Source organism: Dermacentor silvarum, chromosome 4, assembly GCF_013339745.2.
Source record: "Dermacentor silvarum isolate Dsil-2018 chromosome 4, BIME_Dsil_1.4, whole genome shotgun sequence".
Taxonomy (NCBI): Eukaryota; Metazoa; Arthropoda; class Arachnida; order Ixodida; family Ixodidae; genus Dermacentor; species Dermacentor silvarum.
Window position 1 is genome coordinate 182,179,873 of NC_051157.2, and position 23,578 is coordinate 182,203,450.

A 23,578-nucleotide genomic window follows, 5' to 3' on the forward strand; every position below is an offset into this window, starting at 1 on the left:
GAAGTTTCCTGCCGACGTTGACGTTTACGTTTGTCTTCCCGAGCCTTCCTCTGCTCCGCGGCGGTGGCGCTGCCGCTGCAACTAGCGCCGACGTTGACGTTGTTCATGGCGTTTCGCACATCGTTGCACAGAGAGAGAATGACGGAAGCACAGCGAACGCGCGCTTTATACTGCGCCGTGACACTTGCGCCGTCTACCAGCGTACCCTTAGAGAGAGGGGGAGAGAGTTATATGCAATGATTGGCTGCGCCGCACCTGTGAGAGGGGAGGAGGAGAGCGCACACCTGCGTAGGAGAGGAGAATGAGGGAGAGTTGTGCATGCGCAGTATGGGTGCGGACGCCGCAGAACGGACACTGCCCCGAGCATAAGATGCTCTCGCATCGAAAAGTCAAGCGGAGAAAGGTCGAAGGATCTCGGCGGTCAAAACATCGCTCCTGCACGCCCGATCCACTGTCGTTGAAAACGTGTGTCCAACCAGTTCTTTGCCGTGGTGAAGAAATGTTGTGGTGCTCCGTCTTACTGGAACCACACTTGGCGCATTTCATTCAGGAAAAGATTGGAGACAAAGTCGTCGCCGACAACACCTAATATTTCTTCCGTGCGCATCTTTCCGTTCAAGTTGTCCTCAAAAAAGTAAGGTCCAATGATCCGGTCTCCGAGTATGCCACACCACACATTCACGCTCCAGCGCACTTGATGCTTGTGCTGCCGCAGCCAGTGTGGATTTTCTTGTGACCAATAATGCATGTTGCTTAATAATGCACGCTGGTGGCTGCTTAGGATATAAGGGGTGGCTGGCGGTGTCAGAACGGTAGTGGTAGAAGTGGAGGGTGGGTCGGTCCTGAGACATGCTAACGGACAGTGGGCGCAAGCGGCGGGCCTGAACGAAGCTCCAGGGGTTAGACTGAGAGGGCAAAGGACTCAGGATCGAAGAGTCACCTCCACAACGTATGACGCCTCTGTTCGCACGATGTTTATTCGGCCCGAGTGCTTGGCATCGAACCAGCTAAGGCACACATCTGATGATGATGATCACACAGAACTGAAGATGAGGATCGACCAACCTAACATGGTGATAATATACAAATGAAGAAGACGTGCGTAATAAACGCCCACAATATTCACAGTGACATAGCGGCAAAACCGAGCTTCATCTGTCCAAATTATTCTGTGTAAGCTAGAAGTCATTTTCTTCGTCAATATTGATCAGGCCTCAATTGAAATCCGCCTTTCAAAGTCAGCCTCACTTAGGTCCTGGTGAAAGTAAACATGATAGGGATGAAACTTGTGCTTTCTTAGCACATTTGCGATTGTTCCAATGCTGCGACCGCACTGATCAGCAATCTGTGGGATGCTGAGTCCTGGCATCCACGCTATGCACGCGACAACATCGATTTCAGAGTCTTCGTCGACGATTGTCTCCCTAGTGCTGTTTCGGACGATGGACTGACCCTGTTGTGCGAAAGCACCGAAACATGTTTATGAAGGTAGGCCTAGTTGGAAGGGGACGGTGTGGGTGGTGAGCCGCGTACAGCCTCATTGAAAATGAAGCATTGCCATTCATCCCAGCCATTGCAAGTACCACGTCTATTTTTTTCTTCGGTAGAATACCTCGTCCTGCCAGAAGCAGCCATATTAGCACGAAGGGACTCCACGTGGATATTCTTGGTTATCCTTCCGTACAGAGGCGCCGCTAATCCAGAAGCACTCTAGTATATGACAGTGAAGCTAACGCGTTCACAAGATGATGTCCCAGTGTGATCTCAAGTAATACAAAAATCTGCCGAAAAATTATCTCCTGTTGTCGTGTTTAACAGGATTGTGCGTATTGCGTACGGCACACCGTGCTGTCATATCTTGATTTTGCCAGCCTAGAGGGGAAGGGGAACAGTTATCATCTTTGCCTATGCCTCCGCCCTGTTGTCAGACTAAATGACGCACAGCTACAGCCGCATCACATCATGGAGGAGCTTTGCGCCGATCCTCACCTTCTTGCATGCGTAATCATGCGAACGACAATTAAAATTTGGAGTCTGATATGTCGTAGCACAGACATGCATACTAGAAGAATTCTTACAAGTGAAACTGTCTAGAAACACGACTGCCTCTAACTTTTGAATACAAACATACACACTTACTGCAGTCAATAAAAGTTAATTATTCAATTGTAGTTGCTGAGAGCCATAATTGCTGAGTGCCATAATTATCCTCTCACTTCCCCCTGGCCACATAGCTTATTTGCACAGGTGGTCTTCACGTGTCTCCCAGTGCCTAATTTTAGGAAAACCACAAAGGTTAATTTTGAACACCCTGTATATCTAAGCCTGTATTGTTTCTTATAATAAAATTTGAGATGATCTGTTGCAGATTCATTATAGGTGCGTAAGCATGGGTGCGTCTGGAATTCTGTTGGGACAACTTGATTTCCTTAAGAAGATTGATAGTGTTCGGCTGAGACACCTTCCTTTGCTTTGGAGGGCTAACTCCCCTATTCTCAAACAGCCCTCGATTCGAAGCTCTTCCTCCACTCCACCTTGTTGAGCTCAGCGCCGCCTCTCGACTGAGAAAGACGCGACAATTCTCAAGAATTCCCCTGAATGATCATGAAGCTCAGTGACCACTTCTGTGGAGGGATGGCGGTGCTATATACACTCTTGAGCCGAGGTGTCGTGTTGACTAGAGGAGTGCTCTTGAATACAGGCGTAATGCTTCTGCTCCAATGCGGCAACCACTATGCTGGTTGTTTACAGTATGCGAATCACCGCGTAATAAGACTCACGACGCCACCTACAAGAAGAACGATGTGGTATAGTAGTCGAGAGCACGAGCCAGCGTCTTCGTGTTTTGTTTCCTACGCGATGCCATCTTTTTACACAAAGCGCTCATCTGCTCCCGTTTCTCCAACCACGCAACGCCATCCTAGGTCCACGCATTGGCCGCTGACGTCAAGCTCCCCCACTGCGCAGCCGCGGTTTGAGGCTTCGCTCCGCTCCGCCAGAACGCCCACTCAGACAAATGGATCCGGCGGGTTCGAGCCTCCTATGCTTAATGTACAACAATAAAACTGCGAAGCTATAATGAAAAACTTGTAGCGTACGAACGGTACTGTGCTCGTACTGGATATCGTCAACGTGTAACTGTGATCACAATGAGTGTTAAAGTTAAGAAAGTTGCCTACGCGTAGTTCTTAGTTTAGCTGTTAGTTGTTATTGTTTATATATGAACATTTCAGCGAGAGTTCTGTTTCATGAAACAGGCTAGTCGCAGTAGTCGCGGAACCGATCACAGCCAATCAGGCAACCGACGACACCCCGAGGGGGAACCAAGTTAATCAGACACGAAGGCGCTCGCGCGGCCATCGGCGTGCTTAACAAAAGGCACGTACCCTCGTTCACTTGACGCCGCCGACCAGACGAGTAAGGCATGGCCGGCACCAGGATGTCCAAGGTGTTCATGAGAAAAAATAACTACGGCAACTTCCCGACACCACACCCCTACAGAAAACTTGTGATCGAGCTAGCTTTACTTCTACATGGCTGATACCACGGGTACTCGCGAAAAAATACTTTGGAGGAATTCCGGTGGCCATATTTTTTTACGACAGGGCCATCACCCTGTCGCCGAGGGGCGATGCAGAAATCTGACGAGGGGGGGGGTCAGGACATCCGGACATCCCTCCTGGATCCGCGCCTGGGCGAAACCAATGCATTTGACCAGTTATTAGATATTGGTTAGCATTACATGTGTAGATGACATGCAGACTGTTTCAGAAATCTTCGTTAATGTGGTATTGCTGTCAAAAAAAAGGTTCGTTTTCACGAGACATGGAATGTATTGGCTCCTATGGGCGTTCACCGGGGATTCGAAAATATTTTGTTGCCTCTGGATTTTGTAATCACTGGTTTTGACTATTATATTGTTTGCCCCTTTGACTTCTGCAGTAGCTGTTTGTTAGCCTATGCTTCACCACCAGACCTGACATAAAGGGTTCCTGCCAAGGAGAGTGAAGCACGGGAAGGGGGGCTTACTTAAATGCCACTTGAGCGGCCGTAGACCAATGAATTATGACACGTTGCTGTGAATTTGTTGTATTGTATGCTTCACCATTACGGATTCCGTGTCTGCCGCTGTAATCCCGTTTGGGCGGTAGTTAAGCGCCGGTTCTCGCCTAGTGTGCATTGCCATTGGCTAGGGAGAAATTGAGCAAAGCGCATCCTGTAGGGTACTTAGGTGCAGTCCCAAGATTTCTCTCTCGCAACTCACACATGCACTTAAGCATCAGCCAAAGGCGGCGCAGCTCTCCATGTCTGTGTCTCTGACAAAACAAAAATATGCGGGACGACTGTGTCATTTCCATGCTATTCATTCTCTCACTGAATGAGTAAATTCCTTTTGCCCTCACTGAGCTGTTTCGACTCTCATCGAGATGCCGTTCACAGTATTTAGCTCCTGGTGCAAGACTTCACTGCAAGCACAGCGTGTGTTGTCGTAGTGAAATGGACATTGCCAGTACAGTGTGAAAAGGCTGCAGTTCTGGTCACAGTTGGTTGGCCAACACTGCAGATGCAGTATTAAATTGTGCTCCCCCATCTTCCCCTGCAGCCAGTGTCACCATTTGGCAAGGTGGTCAAGGTGGTGCGGACTGCGCCCGAGCCCAAAAAGAGGCCCCGACGCGAAAGCTTCACCGACGAGCCCGCGCTCTTCAGCCAGCCAGACGTATTGCATAAGGAGCACGAGCCGCTAGCCGCACCTGTACCTGCGCCATCCGCTGCCGCGCCTGTGACAACGGCCGGACCCACGCCAGCCGTAGCAGCGACTCCAACAACACCCAAGCCTGCCTTCCCCAGCGACGAGTCGGTGTACGACTCGGTGGAGGCACACGTGGCACGCCTCGCTGGCGGGCTGGAGCACAGTCTCGTGCCGACCACCGCGCCGATACCTGTTGCAGCTGTGCCGGTCGCTCCGGTGGTGAATGCACCCGCAGCGCAACCTGCTGGGGCAATCGCGTCTCAGCAGCACAAGCCAACGACTGCTGCCAGGCATGGTGAGAACTGCAGCCTTTCTCTTCTCGGCTGTCCCCTCATTTGTGAGAAGAAAGTGGGAACTGTTGAGGGGGACAGACATACACTGTTCGAAACAGTCCAGTGTTTTCTGGCTAAGCTGTCTTTAACGGTGTCTTTAATGTACAGTAAAGCCTCGATAATTCCAACTCCAGTAATTAGAAATTTCGGTTAATTTGAAGAAATTGAGCAGTCCCGTCATTTTCAATGCAAATTCTACCGGATAATTTTAATGGCCCACGCAGCTCTATTCGGATAATTCGTAGTTTCCGGCTGGCGGCAACGTGCGGCTGTTAGGTTAGGGCGCTCCGTACAGTCGCCAACCAATTTTTCGAGCTCGCAGGGACTGAAAAATAGTCCGAAAAACTCGTTCGAGCGAAAAAAAAATTAGGCCCCTTAGTGCGGCTTAAAGGAGTACTGACACAAAAATTTTCTGTCTTGTTTTTTCTGCTGTAATAAGTAGCTAATGATCCAGTAATCACAGCACAAAACCTCGTTTGCTTCCGAGCATGACAGGTAATTATTTGGAGTCTTCTTTGCAGCGACCAGTCCAAGTTTCGGTTTCAGAGAGCAACGAGAAGGGAGAAGAGGGATTGTAAACAGAGTAAGCACATGATCGCACAAAACTGTGACGTGTTAAGCCAGTGCGCTCGCAGGCGAGCGAGCTTCGTGTTGCTAGTTCGTCTGCTACGCCTGCACGAGCTTTGCGATGTCGTCACCCTGTCGTCGCCGTCCTCGTTTTCGTCATCCAGCGGTGACTATTTCCTCCAGACGGGAGTCACCACCGTATTAGACGTGGCCAACCACTTTTGATTCGATGCACCACAGGCAAGCTGGCGATCGCTGGGAAACGGTATAGGCCTAGCTCGGCTGGCCGTCTCATCCGGGGCCGACGGCCCTTGCGATTCATCTGCAGCTCGTAATAAACTGCCTATATTCGTCAACACAATCAACGTCTGCGCATTTATGACGCTCATAACTGACAGTACAATTAGTTTTGCCGACGGCGTTGGTAGCGATGAGAAAACACGTTAGCAAGGCGAGCCGCTTCGTAGAGACGATTGCTGCGGCGGCTGCGCTGACCGCTTGCGAGCCAAAATCATGCCAACGATTAACCATATTGCACAATGTTTCACAACATGCACACTTTTGAGGTCACTTTACTCTAAGAGTTATCTCGTGTCAGAAACAATTAAGCCGATTTATGTGCCGCCATCAGCGGCGAACGAGGCCAGCGTCTCAACCAGGGAGAAAAAGAAAGAAAAAAAAGCGCCGGGACGATTGAGCGGGGAGAATCTTACTTGCTGGCCCCGCCCTGACGGCAGCGCAAACTCGTGACATAGCTTTTTCTCGGTTATTTACAATCCTTCCTTGATGTCAATGTCGCGAGGAACTGTGCATTGCGGGTGGCTGCGCGCACATACTTTTAAAATTGATTTTAAATATGTTCTAAGCTATATTTGCTGCTGATATTTTGTAGACGATGTGTGTATATCCACTTAAATCGATCTCGCGTGTTATCTCGACTTCAAATGTTTGTGTCAGTACTCCTTTAAAAAATCTCTACTAATTCCCTGCCTCATACTACGCTTGGAGGGGATCAGACTTAGCTGTCTTTAACGGTCTCTTTAATGTAGTAGGTCTTTCTCAGCAAAGCTTCCCATAACTGTTATCTGGTATTATTCAGCCTTGTCTCTCTCGTTATCGCTAGAAATGTGCTCATTTTCGGTGCTTTTATGTTTTAACGCTTTATTTCAAGACATAGTAGTCGCAATGTATACTGCAGTACATAAATTTATAGCTTGATCACTGGCGTTCTGAATGGATGTGATGGATTGGATTGATCACTGGTGTTCTGAATTGCTCAGATTTTGAGAATTCTTATGGGAAACTTCAATGAAGCACCTCAAGGAACACGGATGAAAGTAAGAATTTGCTATTTTTACTGTAAGTACTGAGAGTAAAAAAAAAAAAGTATCTCGAATGTACACAAAATATTTACCTCGTTCCTAGTTGCCAACTTTTGTAAGTCGACTAGGCAAAAAAAAAAAATTATGACTATTTGTTGGAATCAATACCAGCCATAGTGATACCCATGCTATGCCGGAAAGCAGTAGCTTCACAAATGTAAAAATGAGTTAAGTTCCTATTGTACAAAAAACATTTGTTTTTACTAATTGCACCAGGCACTTGCTTTGTTTCTTACTGCATTTTTAGGGTCGCAAAGCAACGGTTGTCGGGTCAGGGAGCATGCAGAAGCCTCACCATACTTGGTTGTTGCGTTTGATCAGATATCCTGTGCAAGCAAGGTGGTGTAGTGTGCGTTCAACTGGCATTGGAACCTCCACATGCTTTGTTCAGTTCCTGTACAGTGCTGTACAGTAATGTGGCGTGTTGCACAATGTTGTACTGTAATGAATGAGGGCGTTTGCACAGGCGGTGTGGAAAATGCAAGAGATTCGACATCTAGTGAAGTTTCGTTCGAAGGCTGTTCTGAAATCGACTGACGTGCCTTTGTGGGAGTGAGAACTCCACACGACGAGAAGTATTGGTCGTAATAACTTGTACGTATGCTGTCGAAGCGCCTATGGATAAAAGCAACCCGCTGTGGGGAAAAAAAAGTTGCACTTGGTATTAGTTGAACTCGATTATTGAAATAACATGCGCTCATGAGCATCTACCGTTCTTTGAGATATCGTTTAAACAGCCTATACGTCTGATTGGATAATTCACAACCCGAGAGAAGCTTATGTGTCTTCACTGCTGCTGTGATATTAAAATTATGTTGCCGAGCCGACCAAAGCACAAATTTGGGGGGGGGGGGGGGGGGGGGTTAGTAAGCGGTAGGAGCACTGGAGACTGGTTTCAATGACACCTCAAGTAGGAGTTTATTTTTTCCAGACTCTCCAACCTTCAAAAAATTGCGAATGCTGATAAATACCATATAGACTCGTGTAAGGACCGCACCCCCACTTGGCAACCCAAAATTTGGAAAACTTTTTCCAACGAACAGGCAGTCATGTTCGGTGCCCCGATACCACGCATGCGCGTTGGCAAATTTTCATGCACTACGTACTTCCGCGTGCTGTTACTTGGTAAGGTGGTGACAGCCGGGTGTGCACAAGTCACAAGTCACTCGCTTGTTGCATGTGCTAAACTGATGGCTATCTGGTGTCAAACCTCACAAAGGGTGACCGCTTGTTACTCGATCGTTTATCGCTCACCGCAGCGCGATTACCCCGTTCCCAGGCAGGCGCGTGTCTACACAAACGATGCTGCCGTTTTTGCGTTTCCTTTTTTTTTTTTTTTTTTTTGAGACCACAAAAGCTCTATCGCACCTTGTTGGCGATAAGACGAAGGCATCTTAATTGTTTCAGTTTCCGGACGTGCACACAACCGTTTTTCAGTGCGCTTATCTTATTCATGAATAAACATTGTGTATTTTACAACACAAACAATTTTTTCGTCACATTATGGTCACCTTAAAAAAATTACGACCAATTTTTTTTTAATCTTTCTTTTTCGAAGAATTTAAATCAGCTATAAAAAAGAAATCAACCCTTAAAGGGTTAAAGTTCAGTCGTTGTTTCAGACAGTGCAGTGATGTTGCTAGTAGGAAAATTACAACAGTTAGCTAGTAGGAAAATTTACAACAGAAATGTTTAACAGCATGTAGAAAAGCTGTCAAGTTGATCGATTTCTATAGGCACACTAATGAAAGAATTAAAGGGTCCATGAAACACTTTCTTAACTAATCTTAGAATGGCCTCACTATTATAGGATGTCGTCTCATATATCTCATGCCGCAAAAGTTCTTTTGAATACTTCAACAATAAGTGGAGTTATTGCATCGATACCCGGCTTCCTCTCTCTTTTAGTCTCTGCTAGCGCGCTGGAAGCTACGTACACAGTGGAGAAGCCAAGAGGGCAAAGCTACGCACAAACGTTTAATGTCGCGGCAGCGAAAGGCTCGTTGTGGGCAACTTGTGGCACCCGATTGCAACCGCGACAGACTATGCTACGCAGCGCACTGCTAATATCTCGGAGGCCATGCACACCAGACGCAGCTACCAAATTTGTACGATTCTAATGTGCCCCTGAATTTAACGCCCGCTGAATTTTCGCTGGATTAATGTCGGAAAATACCTGAAGTAAGATGGATGCACCTGAATGTAACATGCAACCGATTTATAAGAAAGATATTGCATGGTCTCCACGTTCACTATCAGAAATGCAGAATTTGCCTTCGCAGAAAAGAAACCTTTTTAAACCTTTTTAATTTTTTAATGAGATTTCATAATCAAAACGTCGTGTTGTTGTCGCCATTTGCACTTCATTGGCCACAGATAACAAGCACACAAGGCAGTATTCTCGAGCGATCACGTTTTAAAGATACTGTTATCACTTTCGTGACGTTGTATGTGACTCTGCACGGGACTTGTTGAAGTATGCAGCCAAGAGCGCTCCTGGCACTCTGCGCAGGTCGCAAGTAGGGTGCCCCGATGTCCTCCTCATGGCGGGCGAGGAAGACATTAAGGCGCTCTAATGGCACGTACACACTACAGTATAGACCACTTATAACGTAACCGCTTATAGTGCAGAACCGGATATTAATACGGTCTTTTCAGACTCCCGTTAATTTTCCCATAGCCCTCTATGTATACGCGTATCGGTTACAGTGCGGCTGCCTGGAAGTTCGGCAGTCAACCTAGACGGCAAATGCTCCCCTCAAGCCACAAATACCGTATTTACTCAAATCTAACACGTACTTTTTTTCCAGAATAACAGGTGCAAAAATTGCATGCACGTTAGAATCGAGTACGGCCCTAAATCTGCGTTGCCATATAGCCGTCGGCATTTCGAAATGGCTACCTCGCACGTACATCGAGCCTAGCTACCGTAGCTTCCTCCATGTGCTGCAGTACACGTGCTTAGGCAATAGTCTACCGTCTGTCTTCATGTTCTCTGCATCTGCTCTATCAGCATGAAGTACCGAGTTCATCATGATGCCGCATTTAAAAGGAAAGTCATCATGTGTGCAGAGACGGACGTAAATCGGGTCGCATAACAGGTGTTCGGAGAATCCGAAACTTGCGTTTGGGACTGCCACAAACAGAAGGAGAGGATTTTTGCCAGCAATGAATGCGGAACGGTTTTAGTGGACCGAAGCAAGACGTAATCTGCAACGATCCACTTCGGCGATACGATCGCCTTGGCGCTTTCTGAAAGCAATCTGCGACGGGGAAAGTTCGTCGCGCACCGTGTTTTTGCCACTTATAGGTCACGTTGAACAGAAAGGCATGATAGCACGAAGGTCAATTCGCTCGCTGCGCTTCATCACTCGAGCGTTTTCACAGTTCGTTTCCGCGGTCAACGAGCGAGATGTGTTCATGTTTGCCCGTGCGCGCGTGACACCGTGCTTGGTAATTTATTTAGTAAGCGAATACGGAACCTAGAGCACGGTGACAGCGACGCGAGAAATACGCCTGGAGTGTCCATTATCGCAATAAAATAGTTGTTTTGGTTATAGTTTAGTATTTGCGACTCCGGCGACTTACGTTATAAGCAGTCTATACTGTAGTTGAAAAACGCAGCTGCGGCGGGGTGGCCACACCAACTCGCGGCGAGCCACTGCGGCAGTCGCGTGGCAGCACGAAAATCTCGCCTCCTCTCTTTTACTCTGCGTGTAGGTGCAAGACATCATGTGCTTTTTCCTTCATCTGCTTACAGATCGGCGCTGTGTTTACTTCCTTCGTTCTTAACACGAGTCATGTCGACCTCATTGGCACTGATCATTATCATGATGGCATGCTCTCTTCTTTGCGGCGTCGCCCCGTCAAAAGACAAGGAAAATGAGGTTGCCTCCGCATCCTTGTATTCAGGGTCCGTCTTGTCGTACAGATTATGATAATGGTGCACTGTCTCCAAGAACCTTTCCATCGAGACGTCTCGGTTTAGACTCATCATTGTTAAAAACAGTTGCAAACCATAACAATCAAAACAAGTGCGAGCGACAGCTGGCGCGAGCAGACAGGTGGTCCGGCTGAGACAAGATCCGAGTACGAAGCGTGCAGTCGGGCAGGTCCAACACCAGCTTCTTGTGCACGCTTCACCAAAGGGGTCGCTCTCATTGGTCTCCGCTGTTCGCAGCTCGCTTGCCGCCACAGAAAGCTGCGAAAAATTGGTCCAGGACCAATCCCTCTTGCAGCAAGAAAATGCTTCCGAGTGGTTGGTTGCACGGCCCGCTGCACACGTTTCTCCACTAGTGTGTATGCGCCTTAATAGCGAGCTTGGCACACCGCCAGATGGTGGCCGTATATATATATATATATATATATATATATATATCGGCCGTACTTGCGCCGAGTCGCGCAATATGTCACGAAAGTGGCAGCATTTCCAAAAGTTGTCATAGTCGAGCACAAAATTATGCCACGGCAACTTTCAGTAAACGTGCTTTGCTGCCGTCTCATGATAGCGATGACGCTGCGTCTGACGGCTCTGACGGTAGGCTGTTGCCAACACCGTGAACGGGGTTTGGTTTCATATCCGATTGTACCGCGCAGGCAATTTTTGGACCCATTTTATTTTTTCAGAAAGAAGGTGCGCGTTAGATTTGTGTAAATACAATAGGGCTCATCACGGCACTTCGTGGCAGCCGCGGTAGACTACATTATGTAGCACACCACTGCTCTCTCGGAGGCCACGCTCGGAAGATGCAGCTATGTGCAACTGTCGTGTGTAGGCCAACAATGCAATGATGAAATGATTTTTCGGTCTTTTTGAGATCGCAGACACTACAATTCATGTTAAATGTTTTCTTTTGTTGAACATGCTGAGCCTGCTCTACGGGGCATCAGGGTGCTTGAGTTACAATGAAGTGGCCTGTACAGTAAAGTCCTATCAATTTCATTATAAAGGCGTTGGACTGTGTGTATATTGGACACTAAGTCGGCTCATTTAAGTGAAGATGCCTTTAAATATTGATTGTGCAGAAGCACTTGCATTCACTTCAGCTGTCGCGACCATGCTTATCATAGTTGCTGCCGTCGAGTATTTGGTGACCCGAAAATTACTCTGCTGACTCTCCTGCAGAAGGAATTTTCGCAGCCCTGAAGAGTTTTCATGAAGCAGTGGCACCATCACTTCTCCATTCATGTTCTTTTGTTCTACACTTTCTCTGCCACTGCTCACTGTGGGTGGTGTTATTCGTGGGCCTGAAAAAATGCGAATCATGTGCACTCTAAAATTGCATATTGTTTGGATTCTTTCTGTTCGACCTTTGGAACTGCAGAAGTTGCTCCTGATATGACGTCTTCTGCTCCAAAGCCTTTTTTCTTTGCAAGCGTTTATAAAGCCCACCTCTGTAGCTGAGAATGTTTGCAGGACACATTCGTTGCATGAGATGCAAGGAAAGACTGCTTCGCATCTCTTATCTTGCACTGTGTCACGTCGCCAGTTCACCAAAGGTTCGCCTGCACCAGGTCATTTGATGCATGGGATCTACATGATATTTCTTAACTTTCTACCCTGTTTAATTTTGCCATGCCCCTTACGAAGTCATCTGTTTCAGGACCTGCAGAAACCAAGGCGATGCCAAAGAAGCCGACGCCTACAAAGCCAGCTGCCGCAAAGCCAGGCCACCCAGGCCAACCGGACCATAAGAAACCGGCGCTGGCCGTAGCCGTCAAGTCGGCACCGCCACCACCGAGTCCCGCTAAAGTAAAGCATGCCGGACAGCTTGCAACACCTTCACCAAAGACGCCCAAGATTGCCAAGGCGAGCCCCAAGACACCCCAGGGGAAGACGCCAGGGTCGGCAAAGAAGCCAGAGCCACACAAGCAACCAAAGAAGATGCGGCCCGAGCTACCCACTACACCAGTTGCAGCGACAGCAGCACCAGTTACCACCGCCACCACCCCGACCCCGCCTGCCGTGGTTGTGGCCGAGCGGCCAAAGAGGCAGAGCAAGGAAAAGTTTAAGCGAGCTATGATGCGCAAGCGAGGTGGGTTGGGGCCACTATTTTCTCTGTGTGCATGTGCAAAGGTGAGCATTGCTAATGCCAAGCACTTGGGCACCATTGCTCTTTTGACAATTTTTAAGAACTGTACAAGCGCAAGGAAAACGCGGAAATAAATGCACACACACAGTTGTCTGTATGTTTGCTTTCTCTGCCCGTGTTTTTTTTTTACGCTTGTGCAGTTCTTAAATAGGGAATACCAACGTGCCCAGACTGCCACCTTGCTTTTGACAATGCCAAGAGTTGCCTTTTTGAGCCCCCCCCCCCCCCCCCTATTTCATAGTCGCCATTTTGCATTTTAGCTGTGTTAGTAATTCAGTATCTCAGGCGATCTTCGCCGAGCCTCGATAATCCATTGGCTACTCTGTATCACCTTATATTGGTATACGCACTCAAGTTTTTTTGTTTTTTCTTGGGTCCCCCCCAATTGCACCCAGGCCTTATAATCATGACCGCCTTATAATTGAATAAATACGGTAGTTATCACACCACTGAGTGGCTTTCACTCTCCTTTCGTCTCCACTGGCGTGCTGGAAACTGCTCAGCAGAGAAGCCAAGGGCAAATCCCCGTCCAAAATTTGAATGTCTCGGTGGCAAGAAGTCTCGTCACGGCATCCCGTGGCAGTCACAGTAGACTATATTATTCAGCACTCCACTGCTACCTCAGAGAACACGCACAGGAGATGCAGCTAGTACATTGCACATGTCGTGTGTAGACCAGCAGTGCAAAGATGAAATGATTTTTCTGCCCTTTTGAGATCGCACACGTATATATTCTTCATTTAACTCAGAATTAGCAATAATATGATTGCTGAGAATGTTTTCTCGATCACAAAATCATCCAATAGCTCTTGGTGGGCTTTGCTGTTTGCTATAATGACCTTGTGAAGGCGAGAGCAGGCAATTTTTTTCTACGTGTTTGGCACGAGATCGTAAATTCCCTGCTGCAATCAGTGCAATATATTTGGCTCACATCTTCACAGGAGCCTCTTCTACAGAACGGCAATGTTTTCTATGTTCAAAAAGTGTTTCAGGGCGCCTCTGAGGCTCATCTAAAAAATTTTTTTAAGCTACCATAATCACTCCTTTCTTCATGTTATATATGCACTATGACATGGTAAGAACACGGAAATATGTCTGCGAAAAGTGTGGAAATTCTAATTTAACAAAAGCAATGATGGTATGATAGCTACTGCCATCTGTGTCGTAAGGTGGGCTTGTCATAAGCCAACAAGTGATCATAGCTCATGGCGAGCCGAGTTCAACGAGATCTCTTAAAGGGTTGAAGTGAAGAATGTCGCTGGTGGCACGTGCCACGTATTGCTGGAAAAATAAGATTATTGCATGCCACTGCTATTCTGTGCACATGTCTGTCACTGTGGCAACTCTTTGCAGAGATGGGTCGTCGGGTGGACGACGAAGACGTGGAGGACAGCTCGGAGGAGGCGCACGGCTCGGACTGGTCTTCGGAAGACGACCCAGAGCGGCTGTGGTGCATCTGCCGCAAGCCGCACAACGACAAGTGCGTGCTTGGCATCTTGACTCGTTGTAGTGAATTCTTGTTTGGGGCTGCAGTTGCCTTTTCAGTTGCAGGGGCGCACGAGTCCGCTTCGATTACGTGGTCGCAGGAGGTACCTTTTCTTTCCCCGAGCGTGCAACAAAAATGCAGTGGCAGCGTCATCTGTATCGCAGATTCACCGTGCTGGAAGAAATGCCCGGGGGCCATTCTGCCACGGCAGATAAACCTTGACTTTGGAAAATGTGTGTTCTGAATTGGCCGAGAGCTGGCACTTACGTGCATGAGCGATATGTACTGGTGATATGCCTGGTGCTACTATCCCAGGATGCTCTTTCATCGTGTTGGTGCTGGGCCCCCGCACCTGTTTTCTTGAATAAGTCACTGTATTTGCATGAATATAATGGTTATGCTTCCACTAAAGCAATACTGGAATTTTAATGACCCAGGAAATAAAAGAAGATACCCTAACATGTACGAACGAAGTGATGCAGCCGCATCAATGGGTTTGATATAGGTCCTTTTAATACAGTGTGATGGGCAGTCTGTTCATTGCTGTGCCAGGTCTTCATTTTAGCCACCTATGCATGTGGCATAGCTTGTGAGAGAGAGTAACGGGTTATCCATCACTCCATGCCAAAACATGCTGTCAGGCATGCGGGGAGGTCCAGGAGAAGAGCTGGCATGACAAGAAGATCTTATCTGGGATGATTATTTTGCCAATGCCGACAGAGGCCATGGACACATGTCACTTCATAACTTCGAAGTCCATATATCAGTCTTCATGTTGCAGAGTTTGCAATGATCTTTGAAGGCTCTGAATATCAAAATACTCTTTTCAAAGCTTTCAATTATGTTTTCCGCTAAGCTTAGCAGCTTTTCATTAGATAGTTGCATACAAGGTTTCCGCAAGCCAAAAGGTAAGCCAATTTATGCTGGATAACTAGACACGATGGGTTGCTGGTTCATTCCACAGAAAGTGTCAAGTGATTGAGCACCAGTGAGTTGTGCTGCTACTAGCTTATTTATGGTGTCTTTGTGTACGGCATGATTAGGTGGCACTAAGCCACGTCATATTCACCTGTGCAATAAATCGGCAATCTGTTACATCCTGCAAGTTCAGCTTTAGCGGCTTTGTGGTAGTGAGCCATCTCGTTTGTGACAGTTGGTAGTGGTGTGCAAAAAAAAAAACTTCTGTGAACCCTGTTGCGGTATTTAGGGCCACCATTGCACTACCGTGTGCTCATTACTCCTTATCAAATATCTGTAGATTAGGAGATGCAAAGGGCTTGTGTACGCCAGCTGTCTGTTTCCCAGCAATGCCTAAGCACAGTTTGGGCTATGCTGACTTGCGAGAGCGCAGCTTGGGCATAAATTTTCTGCCATTGATGCATTGGCTTTACCAAAGAGTGTAGCCCTCTGGTTGCTAAGTTTGCTGCATATGACACTCGAAATTTGGGGTTTGGGGGAGAATCTTGCATTGAATTTGTTGCTCATAATCTCGGGATTTGCTGGCTAACTGTTCTCAGAGAAAAAAGGAAGTCAATGTATTCATGCAAAGACAGTGCTTTTTCACAACACAGTGTCAACATGCCCAGTAGTTTGATTTGTCAAACACCAAGTGGCCTCGTGATGAATATTGCCTAGCTACAACTCTCGGCAGTAATTCCAAGAGTTTGCGACGCGCATTGTTGCCTTATAATCTACGTGGGAAAGCAAGGTAAGGACATAGGTACCTATGAGCAAAGCTCTGAAATTCAGTTCTGGCAACAACTCGTCACAGGAACGCACAAAAATAAACGCTGTGGTCTTGCCATGTAGACTGATGCAAGTGTCTCACAGTTGTCCTGGTTCATCTGTTGCATGGCTTTCAAGCACTGCCTGTTTTGCGTTTTTTCTGTTCACTTATTATGCCTGTTCTGTTTCTTTTACTTGCTGCTGGTGCTGCTACCGTATTTACTCAATTTTAAGCACCCCCTATTTTTTTTTTTTTTTTCTTGGTACTTGGAAGTATGGTGACATGCATACGGGCTGAGGGAGTACTAGCCATGCTCATTTGCAGCGACGATTGCATGACGGCACTTTGGGGCATGTAGGACGAGCATTGCATGTTTTACACCATTGAGCTGGCATGCGGCCTTTCCTGTGCGCACTTTTTTCATTGCTACTTTTTCAAGCAACCGCGGGGTACTTCAAAATCATTAACGGTCCTTTGAAAATCGTTAAGACGAGTGAGAAAACGACTGCTGGCTACCATCAGCCTTCCAGAGCTGTGTTTATAAGTACAGAACACAGCAATGGAAAATGTTCTCTTCCCTGCCACCCACCCACCAAGTTTTTTTCCTTCTTTTATTTAGTTCCTTGCAAACGGATTTCTGGAATAAGCAACATGTTTCAGCCAATGTATTGAGCGTAACACTTGCACTGATGAAAGTGTGAATGCTGCCAATTGGGCAAAGTTGTGGACACTTCTGCTCATCTCTTGCAGAATTGACACTTGAGAACTAAAGGCATAGCACTGCTGGCACTGACACATTTTAGTAGATCATCCTTGTCATTATTAAAATATATTTCACTTTACAGCACTTAACAGCAAATATTTTAGGCCTCTATACAGCCACGTTACATCTCCCCTTTGTCATCGACTACTCCATACAATTTCTTGGCGCTTTTTGGCCATCCCTGGCTCTTGCACCAAAAAGCACATCATCATCATCATCAGATCCAAATGCACCAAGGAGTTACTGGTGGGGCCAGTATGTTGTCATGTAGCAGGTTTGACTCGTTATTGGTTTAGGAGCAATGATTTCCTTTATAGTAATAATTCATGAAACAGCTGCACCTACTTTTTGAACAGTGCACTGGGAAGTAGTTCTCCTTTTAAATTTTTGGCATAGATTACCATAGGTCAGCAGTACTCACTGTACCTGTTCCACACTGATTTTGCAGGTGTGAGGTAGTGCGTGAGTGAGGGACGTAGGGTGTGAGTGGACGTGTGTAGGAATGTGGGTGACTGTCGGCAAGTGTGATTTGGACATGGGTATGTATGCGAGTGAGTGTCGGTGGACGGGAAATGTGAGAGAAGCGACTGTGATCGCAACTGAGGGTTGGTGAGCATGAATGTAGGAATTTGAGGTAGTACATAGCCTACAGAAACATTGGTGAGTGAGTATCCACTTACGGTGCGGACCTATGTAGATTAAACATTTGTGGATGCAATAAAATATCATTGCTCTGTGGTTTCAATGATGAGGTAAATAGGAGGAGTTTGAGTGACGCTTTCAACAGCCAGCATTGCTCGATGCCAGAAAGGGACCTTGTGCAGAGGTCGTACGTGTTTCAAGAGATTTTCAGTTTGGGAATGAGTGTTCCTTTGAGAACTGCGCTTTTGCATTCAGCATCTTTGCAACAGAAACTTTGGTCCTAACCCACGTGCACACGTGCACACAAAGTTACTCCGTCATTCACATATTCTTGATCCGCGATGTGCAAATGTCACCCACACTAGATTCTGTTGAGTAGGCCGGACAATATGGCATGTTAGAATGTTCAATTAGTTCCTACATCCAAGTGCAACAAGCATTATTGTAGAGGAGCATTGTCTACATGAAAGCTGAATCGAATGCAGAAGAGCAGAGCGGTCCGCCTTGCAGCCAGCATTACATTGCTGTCCTGTTAGCTTTGGGGAGCGGTTTGTCTTTTCTTTTGCTGAGGTCGGACAATGTTATCCTTTACCACAATTCAGAAACAAGCATGTCGGAGAGGTTAGTAGGAAGTGGCATCCTTGTGTATCATTATTATATTCACCCAAGCATCCTTGTGAAAATTGTTAGTACAGCTTGTTAATGAAAGGGCACGGTATGATGCGCGTAAGTCAATGCACATGCAATGCACAAAATCCACAAGAAAACTGCATTTTTATTACAAGTGGCTGGATATTCTGGAAGCATTTGTCAAACGCTCATGTCTCACAAAATTTGACGTAAATGTTGTGGTTATGACCATTTCCTGTCGGCAAGACAGGAAATGGCACCACTGGTATTGTTTTTATTTTACTTTTTTTTTAATCGCACACTGCATACATATAGATGTATGTGTGCATAGGAATTTCTACGTAAAGCACTTGTATCAAGCTCAATTTTATGCCTGGACCAAGTTACATGCCAATAGACCGGATACTGTTTCTGTCGTAGTGCTTATGCTCAATACTGCACATGCTGCAGCCCCGTGCCATGACTAAAAAGGCCTGTGCGCATCACTTTTCCAATGCTGGCTACATAAAGTTTGTGTTGATCGAGCCGGAGACCCTTCATGCGACGGCGTGGCTGGAAGGCAGGAAGCGGGCCCGTGGAGGGTGCTTACAATCGAATAAATACGGTACGCGGGTGGTGGGAACACTGCTGTCTGACCTACTTGCACTAACAAATGCAGGCTACTCCAGCAAGCACGGTGCAAATCTAAAGAGGGTCCGTCTCGAGGGTAAGCGTGCTATTCTGGAGCCGCTCTGTTGTGTGTGTGTGTGTGTCAGCTACATGGTTTGTTGGTTCTTTGGTAACTGGCAGCCCTAGTTCAAGTTGCAGTACCAATGTTACAAGGTTGCATGTAGGTTGAGCGGTGTTGCCAAGCATGCGTCCCATTGTATTGGCTACTCTGGGCTTTGCTTTGTGCAGCTGTGAAGTGAATCCGTTTGTCCTTGTCGCAGCTGCTTGAGAACAGAAAGTCCCACCATGTAAGCTGGAATAGGACTGCGAGAAAGCATTGCAAGGTAGTGGTAACAATGTTGTGTCCTTTGGCTGGTTTTCCTCTTACTCTCGGCCTCTATGTGAGCAACTCCTGATGTCTATCTCGTAGAAGAACCTGTCGCACGAGCAGAAGACGAGAAATAGGGCTGCCCGATGATGTTCTGTTTGTGTCACTTTAAGGCATATCTATTGAATTATCAAAATCCCCCCCAAAAAGACGAAGCACCAAAGTAAATTAAGTAAGTGCTTGCTTTCTTTTCCCTCTGCTACTGCACTCCTGAAGGTCTAGTCTTGATCAATTGCTCTCCGGGGGGATAGTAGAGAGCATTGCTGTATAGCTACCACTCGCTACTGCCTCCGCCACCTGCTAGCTCTGTGCATGCTAACTAAGCTGTGTCAGGTGCATGTGTGGCGCTGCTTTAGCTTGCACATGCAAAGCTGGCAGATACACGTAACGATTGAGTGGTAGCAGTGTGCTAAAGCCTCTACTTTCACTTCTGCATGATGGATCGTTCAGCTTTACACCTCACTGGAGTGGTCCCGTGAATGCATGATAAAGCAATTCCTCAAGAATACCACTCCTGCACACCTAGTGCACACTAAATCTCAGTGGCTGTGTGGTGTTGTCTGCTGCTGTTGCTGTGGTTTCATTCTTGTAGGCAGTGCTGGTGCAGAGAGTGTTGATGCATGTATACTCGCGGGCTTCTTTGACACTCAGAAAAACACATTTATGTAGCACTGTATTGAGCAACAGAAAGCTGTATCGGGAGTTTTTCATGTTGCTCTACAACTTGCTCATTGACACTTTGATAATTACGACAGAGAGTTACTTTTGTGCGAAAGGTTGGCCTGTTAAAATTGGGTAAATACGGTACACTGGCCACATTGCTCACCTGTTAGTATCGTCAGTCACGTGTTGAGAGGCTGCTGGCTTCACTGAAAACTTTTTATCATATAAGACACTGACTGCGACTTGGCAAAAAAGATATACTGTCACAAAATTTATATCAACCGTGAACTTGCAGATTGCTTTTTGTATGTCTAAAATTCTAAACTGCATCTGTAAGCAGAGCGGAAATCACTAGCAGATAAGTTGTTTGCTTGTCCGCCCAAGATAGAAAACTGGGCATCTAGCACAACTGAACGCTTTCACAGTGATACCATGGCCTTTGTGAAAGCTGCCAAGTTGCGAGCTGGCAGTCTTGCTTTTCTGTTTCGGTAGGGCGTTCAGGGCATTGCACCATGTTGCTAGATTAAAATGGCTGTCATGCTAGTCTTAGTTTGTGCATTTTCTATTTCCTATGGAATACCTATAATGCTGCTGCTTCACAAACAAAATTTGTGACTCCAAGCTGTCTTCCTATATGGCTACACAAGATTGGTTTACGTGGCCATTTCAAAGATTCTTATGGTGATCACACGGCGCAGCTGCAATAGCTGTGCATTGATTAGTTAAACAGTAATGGGGGCTGAACCTGTGGCAGTCATGTTTTACGTAAGACCCCCTTCTTTTCAACCACTGATACTTTCAAAGGGTAGCTTAGGAGAGGAGGAATACAGCTTGCAGGTGAAGGTTGCAAAGACGTTCACTCTTGCTTCTCTGTGTTGCCTTACTTTTTTTCTAATTTGGCACTTGTTAATTGGTCTCGCAGTTGTAATGACTTCATCCATTGTACACTAGTGGTAGTGCGCTCCACTATTTAGCGAAGCTGCACTTCTGTTGCCTTTACCAGGGCAGTAACCAGTGAAACAAGACGCATACACTAGAGACGAGAAGTACACAGGACTATTGCTAGGCTTGCAACCAATCCTGCAAATTTCTTTCCTTTCTTCAGTACTACTGCTTCAGAATGCCCACACCCTCTCGCAATGGCCCGATAAAGGCTATTGCGGACCAAAGATTGTGACGACTTCTTACTGCAAGAAGCTGTTGGGCCATTGTAGGAGGGTGTGGCAATAATCTAAAGAATGGATGCTTTTTTTTGCTTGGTCCCTTCTCACTGCTTGTGTCTGATGCAACCAAACAGAGAGACAAAATAGCGACGACCAACCCTGTCGGAGCCAGAAGCCGCCAGTCCATACATGCAAGAAAATTCCACACATCTTTTTTGCCCTACCACATCGCAATTTACATAACATATAGGTACTACACATATAGGTACTGTGATGGTTAGGGCATACAACATAACTAGAATCATGACAACAGCAAAACTTCCTTTATGTTTATGACAATGCAACAGAAGACATAAGAGAAGAATGTGCGCCTTAGCCGTCAAGTATTATAAAAAGAAAATGTGGTTTCGTGGTTGTTATTCAGTCGAAAAATGAAAGGAAAAGTCGGGTTGTTTGACCATCCCAACTGCGTCAAGTTGGGACTCTGAAGTTTTACTCAGAAGTAGGAACTGGTCCCACTAAATTTGGGATGGTTGGCAACCCTAGGCCACACTGGTGCTTTGCCCAATACAAAAGAATCCTCTGCATTTCCTCTAATTTTTTGGCACTGTTTTGCACTGGGGATTATGGTTTTGCTTTTGTACCTTATTTGGTGACACCCATACAATGGGCATATCAATGATTCCTAGGGCCACCACATGTCTTGCATGAGTCGGGTCAGCTGCTTATTTCGAAGGTCGTACTATGGGTTGCAGAAGATGGGCATGGAACAAAGAACAAAGGCGTAGATTACACAAGCACAAACTTTTCAACTGATACTTTTATTGAAAGTCATAATGATGATGATGATTTATTAGCATCCCTTTTGAAATGGGGCGATGACAAATAGCAGTAAAACAGTCGCTCGATCTTTCGAGCACCACCTAGTAAATAAATAGCAAAAAAAAAAAACTGAGGACATGCCAGTCAAGCTTTTTTGTTGTTTATTGACTACCGGGTAGTGCTTGAATTTCAGTAAAAATACCATTTGAGAGTTTATGCTAATGTTAACTGTGCCTTCTCTTCTAGTCCGCATGCTGGGCTCGTGTCATCTATGCCTACTTTCGCCGTCTGTGTGTCGTAGTATGAACCTATACCAATTTAGCCAACTTTCTGTTCTGCTTATTTTGTGGGCACTGATTGGCTCTCAACCTTTTTTTTTTTACTTAAATTGGTTAAATTTTGCCATAGTTTTGTTACAGTAACCTATTTCATGCACTGCAACTCAGTGTAGCTCCATTGGTTGACTAGGGTTGATGCGAACACTAGCTTTAGTGCGCGTGAATAGATTCTTCGCCTAATTTTGCCTTGGCTTGTAGCAGTGTGCTACCCAGGAAGGTTTTTTTGCCCTGAACAGATTGGTGGGTACAATATGGTACGGTCAGCAAGTGAAACGTAACATTGAACAAGCCTCCTTAGCATTGGCGACACAGGGGACATGAAAAATGAGGGTGTAAGTTTCGAAATATGTTTGTCCATCTAGCCCGATGTCAAGCTCGGCTCAAAGAACCAGAACTTTATGATAAAACCTAGATGACAGATTTGGCAGTTGAATAGTTCAAAGAACACTTAAGTGTGTGAAGTCAGTCAAGTCAACAAAAAAAACTTAATATCTACCAGGAATTGTTTGTGTTGAAATGGCAATGCTGTGCACCTTTTTGAAACTTTCCGCTTGCTAGCAAATATAGTGCAGGAGTTTAACTGAAGTTTTGAAAGCATACTTGGCCCCTTTATCATTTAGTCCTCCTAAGACGGTGTAATTGCATCATCATCACCATGCATGGCCACACTTTCTTAAGCCTTCTGTCTGCATGTTCAAAAGCACAGCACTTCGCACTTGAAACAGATGTATGTATTGGTCACAAAAAATAAAGTTAGCAGTCTTAATTTGGCTGCTTTTTATGGTGAACGAGTACAAAGATGAAGGCTCATTTCTTGGCTTTGTTATAGTAATGCTGTATGCCTTGTCAGATATAGTCGGAGGCTGGCACATAAGTAACTTGACAGGTATCTCATATTACCTGGCTGGCATGGCACAGTGGTGCTGTTTTAGTATTCCTGTCCTTCCTGTCTTAGGGCTTAGCACTTATTTTATTCCCAGTCTTACTGTGGCACTGGTACTTCTTTCATCCAAAGAACAAGTTGTCTTTCTCCACCATGTTTATCCTTTTGGTTGTTGTCCTAAAAAAGCTTGCTTACTTATATTGAACAGCATCTTTAACCGCTTAAGGGCTGATGATGAGGTAACTGATCGGGAGCTTTCCGCAATTTTTGCACCTGTGTATATTTCCAGTTTCCTTGTAATTT

At 46.2% G+C, this 23,578-nt stretch overlaps 1 protein-coding gene across 3 annotated transcripts in view; it reads left to right on the forward strand.

Annotated features, from left to right (window-relative positions):
- Nucleotides 1-4,572: 4,572 nt before the first annotated feature.
- Nucleotides 4,573-23,578, forward strand: part of LOC119450815 (death-inducer obliterator 1) — a 78,592-nt gene continuing 59,586 nt past the window's right edge. For 2 of the 3 annotated variants that reach the window (XM_037714309.2, XM_037714308.2), the window contains exons 1-4: nucleotides 4,573-5,045; nucleotides 12,635-13,066; nucleotides 14,477-14,603; nucleotides 19,029-19,076. In XM_037714309.2, the coding sequence (XP_037570237.2) occupies nucleotides 12,655-13,066; nucleotides 14,477-14,603; nucleotides 19,029-19,076 (587 nt within the window). In that variant the 5' untranslated portion in view covers nucleotides 4,573-5,045; nucleotides 12,635-12,654. The remainder of the gene's footprint in view (nucleotides 5,046-12,634; nucleotides 13,067-14,476; nucleotides 14,604-19,028; nucleotides 19,077-23,578) is intronic. The other variant, XM_049666257.1, reaches the window with a different exon arrangement.